Source organism: Hevea brasiliensis, chromosome 2, assembly GCF_030052815.1.
Source record: "Hevea brasiliensis isolate MT/VB/25A 57/8 chromosome 2, ASM3005281v1, whole genome shotgun sequence".
NCBI lineage: Eukaryota > Viridiplantae > Streptophyta > Magnoliopsida > Malpighiales > Euphorbiaceae > Hevea > Hevea brasiliensis.
In genome coordinates this window covers 102,160,279-102,170,298 of record NC_079494.1, presented here as the reverse complement: position 1 = coordinate 102,170,298, position 10,020 = coordinate 102,160,279, and the positions used below count along the sequence as shown (strand labels likewise).

Genomic DNA, 10,020 nt, shown 5'->3' with positions numbered 1-10,020 from the left:
ATATATATATATATATACATATAAACTCTTAATTATATTTGTATCTTATAGTTAAATATTATATGATTAATAAATAGTTAAAATGTATATTATATAATATACTTATACTATTATATTATATAATATATTTAATTCTAAATTATATATGGACTTTATAATTAAATATTATATAATTTAGGTATAGCTAAAAGATATATTATATGATATATTATGTATTAATAACTCAATTCAAAACTTAAATGCCAATTCAAGTGTGACTTTTTTAAAACATAATTACATAAAATTATTTTAAGAACTGAGAACCGAACTGGAATCGTACTGAACCGAAGAACCGAAAACTGTATAGAACCAGAACTAAAACAATGAAGAATCAAATCGGAACCGTATTAAAATTTTGGTTTGGCTTTGATTCCTAGACAAATCTCGAACTGAACCGGAACCAAACGCCCTGTTGGCAACCTTAAGAAAAAAAATTAGTTGAATCCATTCATTCAAACTCATGGCATATAAGCCCATGCCATTAAAGACAACCTCACCTAACAACTCAAATGCAAAAATGATCAATATGGCTAACATGACAACTAGCTAGCTACAGTTTCTGTTCAAAATGTCTTTAGCTTGTAGAACTTAATTAGAATTTTGAAGGAAAAAGAAAAAGAAAAAAGAAAAATCAAGCACAGTTTCTGCTTTCTATACTACTGATTATTATTTTCCCTAATGCTACACATGCAAAATCTATGATCGAACCATGCAGCTCTTCAGATTCTTGCCCTTCTCTTCTCTCATATATTCTACCTTTTGATTCTCAGCTTTCTGAGATTGCCTTTCGCTTCCAAGTAAGCGTTTCTGATATCTTAGCAGCAAACTCTATCAACCGAACAACACCATCCCTTCATAACCTAATTTTTCATGCCAAATCTCTCCTTAAAATGCCCATTTCTTGTCCATGTGTGGATGGCATCCGACGGTCTAGATCGACCACTTACATTGTCCGGCCAGCTGACACCGTCGATTCTATATCAGAGGGATTTGGAGGACTAGTTAGTGGAGAGCAAATTCGTAGCACTAATGGTATTAATGCAAAGAACCCGCTGATGAATGGGCAGCCACTGGTAATACCTTTGCCTTGCACGTGCTTCAACAACAGTGATAATGGTGTTCCTGCAGTGTATATGTCATATGTGGTGCAGAGAGGGGAGAGCTTGGGCGGCTTAGCAATGGAGTTTGGCACTGCTGTTGCAGAGGGTTTTTTACTAAAGCGTTGGAATAAAAAAAATATGCAAAAAAAAAAGGGTGTGTTTGAATTTAATTATTAAAAGGGAAAGAGACGGTGGGACGCTAATTATAATAGCATTTCGGGTGCTATTATAAATCGTATCTAAATTTTAAAAATTAAAAAGAAAGTTTAGACTGTAGACCCTTATTTTGTGATGAGTATGTGCATTGAGGCCGTGTGAAACCCGATGATGAAAAATTATATGACTGTAAGATGTAATTGGAGGCATGGAGCTGAATTATTAATTCCGTGGCATGATCTTGAAAAAATAAAAATAATAATAAAGTTTTAGGGAAATTAATTTAATAAAATTTAAATAAAATTTTGTTTTGTTTAAATTTAATATGGGTAGTTCTTAAATGAATCTAACTAAGTTTAATTGGGCTCTATGGGCCTAAGAAAGCCTAGTTAGGAATTTAAAATAGGACCCATTTAATTATTTTCTAAAAATTAAAATAACAAAATATCTCTCTCCTCCTTGGCCCCACTCTCTTCCTCACTCCCTATTGGTGCCTTCCATTTTTTCCTGTCTTCCTATTGGTTGAAACACCTCACTCATGTCCCAGTCTTATTCGAATTCTGCAATCGTAGTTGTTTAAGTCATCTAAACTCTATCACCCTAAGACTCCAAACCCTACCACACCTCTTCCTGGTTCCTTCCATTTTTTCTTGTCTTCTTATTGGTTGAAACACCTCACCCATATCCCAGTCTTATTCGAATTCTGCAATCGTAGTTGTTTAAGTCATCTAAACTTTATACTCCAAACCCTATCACACCTCTCTCCCAAAACCCTACAAATACCCTACTAGAGAAGGGAAGGTGGGAATGATGGGAGGAAAGAGGAAGAGAAAATTCAGAGTTATAAGAAATTTAGAGATATTCAAGACTCTTTGAGTTCTTCCTTATTTTTTCTTTTCTTCAAGAAGATTTTCATACAAGACTTCTGGAAGGTCAGTTTTTATTGTTTTCTTTTCAAGATCTATGCCACACAATATTTTAATTTTATGCTCTTTGTCTTCAATTTATTTTATATGTTCATATAGATCATGTAATCATGTTTAATTTGAGGGGATACACAACTCTGCACATGTTTAGTTTCTGTCTCTCGTACTTTTATTATTTTTCTTTGTTTTCTTTATTTTTTATTACAAACAAAAATTGGTAAGTAGTCCTAAGGTAAGTACCAAAGAGAGCATTTACGCGGAGCTTATATGGAGCTAAACGAGAGTAAGCCAGAGATATCATTGCCATACTAGAAGAGAAGACCCTTTTTTAAGGGTAGCTTGCCCCAATGGCAACTGCATTTACCAACAGGTAAGTAACTCTAAACTTATCGAATAACCATTGGCATGAAATTGTAGTAATAATAGAACTTTTATTTGGTAAATTAAAATTAACTTTGTTTTTAATTTAACTGACTTTTGCATATAATTAATTTAAATAAATACTTTGTAAATTAAAATTAATCTTGTTTGTAAATTAAACTAACATTGGCATGTAAATAAATTTAATTTAATATTTGGTAATTGTAAAATAAATTTACATGTTAGAAATCTTTATTAGGTTGTGATTGTTTGGGCCTTATGTGATATTAGAATAAATTACACATGTACATAATTAACTTAGTTCAATTATCCTTAGGGTAACTTGGTGAAAATTAATTAATTAATTTAAATAGAAACATTGGGTTATTTGAAATTGAATTTGTTTGTAAATTAAATTCTCAATAATAAATTAATTTTAGTCATCTGGTAAATATCATTTAAATAATTAGTAACCCCATAGATAGGAATTTCTTGTGCATGAAAATTGTGTGTAAACAACAATCCTTTTGTGAATCACTTGCATGTGTAGGATTAGAATTACATTTTTAGGATAAAGTTTAATAAATGAATAATAAACAAGACTTCTATAAACATTAGTAGATGACTGGCACTCAAATTAACGAGGTTAGACCAGGCGTAAGGGGTGCCTAACACCTTCCCCTTACGTACCAACTATCCCGATCCTAGACATTGGGCTATGGTAATGACGGTTGTGGAAACTCTGCAAGGAGTAAGTTGCCATCCATGACCCTCGGATGAAACACTAAATATATCCCGGTTATTACCCGGGTGGCGACTCCTATCTATCTATGCCTTCGTGGCATAAATCCTTAGTACCGTGGTAGTGTTATGGGAAGACGGTACTTACGAGTGGTTTGATTCTATTAGGATTGTATGAAGTGCATGTCTAGGAAATGCTGTCTAATGAGGTGGTACTTAAGTGAGACCATTGTGACTCCACCATCTTTCCTTGGCATTACCTGGTGCATTTTATATAATTTTAATGGATGATATTTCCCCTCACGCCTCACCCCCACGTAGACGTTACTTATAATAGCGTCTAACTTTTATTTTAATTTTTTAATTATTTTATTTTATATTTTAAATAAAATATAAATATTATTTTAATAAATAATATTATAATAATTAATATTATATATTATAATATTTTTATTATAAAAAATTATTTTTTAATTTAAAATTAAATTAAATAAAAATAAAGAAAAATTAAAATATAAAAATTTATTAAAATAAAATAATTAAAAAAATTAAAAAAAAACATAGACGCTACTTATAGTAACATCCGGTTTTAGTTTCAAATTTTTAATTATTTCATTTTATATTTTAAATAAAATATAAATATTATTTTAATAAAAATATTATAATAATTAATATTATAAATTATAATATTTTTATTATAAAAAATTATTTTTTAATTTAAAATTAAATTTAATTAAATAAAATATTAAAATATAAAATAAAAGTCAGACACTACTTAGTAGCGTCTAACTTAGTTTTAATTTTTTAATTATTTTATTTTATATTTTAAATAAAATATAAATATTATTTTAATAAAAATATTATAATAATTAATATTGTATATCATAATAATTTTATTATAAAAAATTATTTTTTAATTTAAAATTAAATTAAATTTTAATTAAATAATTTTTTTTTATAATTGTCATTTTATATTTTAATTTTTTTATTTAATTAGAATTTAATTTAATTTTAAAACGTTTCTATAACGCTAGAGTTTTCATTTTATATTTTAATTTTTCTTTAATTAAAATTTAATTTAATTTTAAATTAAAAAATAATTTTTTATAATAAAAATATTATAATTTATAATATTAATTATTATAATATTTTTATTAAAATAATATTTATATTTTATTTAATTAATAAATAAAATAAAATAATTAAAAAATTAAAATAAAAACCGCACGCTACTTAGTAGCATCTAATTTTTTTTAATTTTTTAATTATTTTATTTTAATAAATTTTTATATTTTAATTTTTCTTTATTTTTATTTAATTTAATTTTAAATTAAAAAAATAATTTTTTATAATAAAAATATTATAATTTATAATATTAATTATTATAATATTTTTATTAAAATAATATTTATATTTTATTTAATTAATAAATAAAATAAAATAATTAAAAAATTAAAATAAAAACGCACGCTACTTAGTAGCATCTAATTTTTTTTAATTTTTTAATTATTTTATTTTAATAAATTTTTATATTTTAATTTTTCTTTATTTTTATTTAATTTAATTTTAAATTAAAAAAATAATTTTTTATAACAAAAAAATATTATAATATATAATATTAATTATTAAAATAATATTTATATTTTATTTAAAATATAAAATAAAATAACTAAAATATTAAAATGAAAGCACGCTAAGCAGCGTCCAACTTTCCTTTTAATTTTTAAAATTTATATGTTATTTATAATAACGTCTAGACCCTTAAAATATTATTATAATTAGCATCCCACTATCATATCTTTTACCTCAATATAATTCACAATCTTTTAGTAATTAAATTCAAATACTCCCTTTTTTGATATATTTTTTTTGTTGCCTCCACCCCTTTGGTAGAAAACCCTGTTGCAGACTTGGAGGCTGTTAATGGACTTGGCCAACCAGTGATTGATGCTGGTGACATTTTTGCTATTCCAATTTCATGTTCGTGGGTCATTTCACACTATTATTATTATTATTATTATTATTATTATTATTATTATTATTATTATTATTTAACTCGTACTATTATAAAATTAAAACTTATTAATAATTTATATTTATTTTAAATATATAATTATGATGTTAAAATAAATATATGAATTATTAGCAATAAAATTTAACTCGGTATTACGATTTAATTAAAATAAATATATGAATTATTGACCAAAACTTCATGATATGAAAGGGTTAAGTAGAAAACCTGAATGATCATAACTTGGTTAGAGGTGAAATTAAGGGATAGATTTTTCGCAGAGTATGTTCGATCACAGTTCACAAACGAGTCCATGTTTCCCCATATGCAATACCTGACAAAGGAATAGCCAGAGAGAGGCCATGTTTATGAAGCCAATGATTATCTCTGTGGTCTCTATCAGAGAGAGATATGGTCCCCCATGAATTACTTTCTGATGTGTATGCTTTAACTAATGATCGAAGGAAGCCAAAACATACATTTACCCAGAGAAGATGAAGATATGTACATCCACCAGGAGTGGGAATACATATCTAATTGAATTGAATTTTTTTTTGTTTTCATCGGCTTCGCATCAATTCTATCAAAAATGACCTTTTAGAAAATTCGTATAAATTCTTGAATTTAAGTTCTAATAGAAATTAATTATAAAAGAAAGTGAGATTATTAAGAACTCAACCTAAACGTTTGAGGTTTCAAATTTTATTAATATTATTTAAATATAAAAGGACAAAATTTTTTAACAAGAGTTTTTTTTTTTTTTTTTTTTTTTTTTTTTTTAATTTACCATTAGTTTGTAATTTTGTGTTGTCACTATGCCATTAATGTTGAAAGTTACCTGGTACCTAACCTTTTTTTGTCCTGGAAATTTATAAAAGGAAAAATAATAACTTTTAATTTTAACCAGCTTTAATTAATTTATAGATTTTGACTGTGATTAACACTCCAACTTAATACTTTAATTTTATTCTGAACTTGGATCCCTTAGCCTCCTTGTTAATGGAAGTGCAGCGTGTTCATCTGCAAATCTGAACTGGCACAACGAGAGTCTAATAGTTCCAAATGGTTCTTATGCTCTAACTGCCAACGACTGCATCAAATGCATTTGCTTGCCAAGCAATCTCAGGTAATTAATTAATTAACTAACTAATCATTCTATTAATCTATCCCTAATCATGATTAATTAAGCATATATATGATCAATAATATTAACCCTGTTGATTTAAGTGGTAGCTTGCAGTATTTAGCATCTGGCATTGGGGTCTCATGTTCTCATTTACAATGCAAAGACTCTCATCTTTTCATAGGGGACATACATGTGATCCATACTGCAAAAGGTTGCAGTGCAAGTGCTTGTGTTTACCGTGGGCATTATGGCCTCAAAATTTTCAGAAGGTAACTTTTAATAATACTATCTCCTTTTTTTATTTATTTTTATTTTATTAATTACAACAATTTCTTTCATATGTATAAGCATTTCTTTTAATCTATTTTACATCTTATATTATTGCAGTTTGTTAAATTCCTCAAGCGTTCAATGTCCAGGTATATATGTATGGAAATTTTTATTAGGTCCAATAAATCCAATCGATGATATTGCAGCATTTTATCTCTCTTGATTGATAGAAAAATTTTTAGAATAAAATGTTGATCACATCGGATTGAGATAAGAAAATTATGCTAAGTATAATGATTTGGGTAATCCCTCCTTTAAGCTAACTTTTGAATTGAGTTAAGTTTGCTCCATTTTATTTATATGGTATCAGAGCCCGTCAACCTTACAAATACGTATGCTTGGATAAGAGAGAGGTGGAGTGAAAGAGGTTTGCTATCCCACATCGGTTTGGGATTGAATTAGACTCAACTCATTTTTTCTACATATAATAAAAATTTTTAAATTAAAATTTTAAATTCGAAAAATCATTAATTCGGTTCATATTGAAGATATAGACTTGTTTTAGACAATAAAAAATCTATATTAAATTACTTTCAATGGGTGATTTTTTTTTTAATTTCTCTTTGTTAACAACTGTATTAACATTTGGTTATGTATCTATGAACAGGTAATAATCAAAGTAATTACAATAATGCAATACCTCCACTGGATTCTCCCTCATTTAATCCTATGTGCCCATCTGTAGCATTACCTCCATTGTTATCACCATCTTCAGCTCCTTATCCAACAGTTGGGATTGATGGTTCTAAATCTAATCCAAGGAATAACCAGAATTTCAATATTTCTAGTTTTGGAGAACTGAGTATTACTCACCCTAAACGGTGTATTTCATTCCTTGTGGAACTTGTCTTTTGCCTTTTCTTGTGAAATATAATCAAGATATTTACTTATCTAGTATTGTCTATTTTGGTGAGTTATTGAATTAGTTAGTGAAAGACATATAAATTTTAATTAAATAGCCACGTCGTTCATATATATATATAGAAAAGTGGAAAGTAAAGTAACAATAGAATTGTCAAATACTTCATAATTTACATTATTTATTAAAATATTAATAAAAATGTATTTATAGCCATATATATATGTATATATGTATATATATATATGAGTTTATGGTTAAATAAATATTTTAGTGACTACAATTTGTTGCTAATCCATTTTGAATAGTCGCTATTGACTTTTGCGACAGCAAATTATCACCGATATTTAACATTTAACAAGAGGCTATGCATCTTAATTTATCGCTAATAATTTGTAGTAATGGTAAATTTGTTGCTAAATTTATAAATAATTTCAATTTTAAATATTATTATATTTAAAATAAATTAAAATTTTAATATTATTTTAATAATAATTTTAATTATACTAAAAATCTTATTATCATTCTTAATATAGTAATTCTATAAGCTTAACCTTATAATAATTATTAATCAATTAAAATTATTTAATTTATTAAAATAAAATTAATAAAACCTTAACATTGAATCTCACTTCTATTAATTTTTTTTAATTGTTTATATGTATAAAAGTGGAAAGGAGGGAAAATAATAGGAAAAACAAAAATATCCCTAACATAATTATAAAATTATTTTTAAAAGATTAATTATTTAATTAAATAAAAAAATTTACTTTTATAAAAACAGATATAAATTCTAATTTCTTCAATGACAATTATTTTATTTTTTATAAATTTTTTATTACTTTTTTTATAAAATATTAATAGCGGACAAATTTTAACTAAATATTAAAATTGAGAATTTGAATTTTTAATTCAATTTAAATATAAAAAATACTGATTACAAATTTATAACTATTTTTCTAATAACATTATTGATATCAATAAAAATATAATTTTAACTAAACTTAGAATTTATTTTTATGTATAAATAATTTTTTATATATTTTATTTTTATTAAAAGTAAAAATAAAAATAAAATATTATTATATTCCCAAATTATTTTAATCTATGATAAAGTAAAAATAGTTTTATTGGAAGCTTTAATAAAAATTATTAGAATGTCATTTAAATTTTGACTAATTTAGGATAAACAGAACTAACACTAATTTTATAATCTTGATAAAATTAATAAATTAAAAATTCAAATAAAATTAAAGAAAAGTTGTTGAGCTTTTTTTTTTCTAATTATTTGTCCTATGTTCAATTAATTTTTTTTTTACTTTAATAAAATATTGTAATTATAAATTTATTAAAAAAATAAAAGATACTATTAAGAAATATTTAGATTCGGATAATTAATCTTAAAATAAAATTTAATTTTTTATTAAAATATAATAATATCAAATTTACATGTTTACTCATTCCAAAATTTTATTTAAAAATTTTCTTTTTAAATAAGTTTTTTATATTATCTACTTATTTAAATGCATAAGTATTTAACATAAAAATTATATTAAAAAAATAAAATTAATATATAATATATAATTATAATAATATATTTTTAAATTCTATAATTAAAGATTTCGTTAATATATTTAAACTTATTTTAAATAATTCAATTTTGAAATTTTTAATTTATATTATACAAAAGTATATATATAAAAGAATAAAAAATATTATAAAATCCATCTCATTAATCAAACTTTACACTTACTTATAGTCTTAATTTTTTTCCTAATAAATAAGTAATAAATATAAAAATATAAATAAAATAATTTATGAACTAATTAAATTATTCTTATAATTTTTTAATTTGCAATAAATTATAATTAATATATTAAAATCCTTATCTTATCATAAATCTTATTTCAAAAAATATTTAGCAATACTATGTAATTTAAAGATTTAATGGTAGAAAAAGATAATTTTAACCATAATATTTCTTTCAGTTAATTGACATATCATGATTTTGTACGTTGATCTATTTCAATTTTCACTACCGATAAAAAATAATAAATATTTAAATGAATCGAGTATAACAGTAAAAAGTTAAAAAATTTTAATTTTTTCATTATTAGGATTAATTTAATTTTTTTAAAAATTATAAATAATGAAAATTTATGGGCAAAAGTATTACCCCAAATAAGATAAATATTTCAAATTCTGCTTAGATAAAATGAAAGATATTATTGATAAATAAAAATATATATTATTTACCTAAATACATGTAATTAGAATATAATAAATTTTTTTTGAATGTTTGCATAATTTTTTAAATTTAGATATTTATTTTAGTTTTCTGAGTTTGTTGTATTATCATATTTGCTGTGAAG

At 24.0% G+C, this 10,020-nt stretch overlaps 1 protein-coding gene across 1 annotated transcript; it reads left to right on the top strand.

Annotated features, from left to right (window-relative positions):
- The first annotated feature begins 362 nt into the window (after positions 1-362).
- On the top strand, positions 363-7,656 carry LOC131177951 (lysM domain-containing GPI-anchored protein 1-like). The gene is made up of 7 exons (XM_058143134.1): positions 363-383; positions 636-1,260; positions 5,231-5,302; positions 6,345-6,459; positions 6,567-6,728; positions 6,847-6,878; positions 7,397-7,656. Exons 1-7 carry the CDS (start codon positions 363-365, stop codon positions 7,654-7,656), a joined length of 1,287 nt encoding a protein of 428 aa, XP_057999117.1.
- Positions 7,657-10,020: the final 2,364 nt, after the last annotated feature.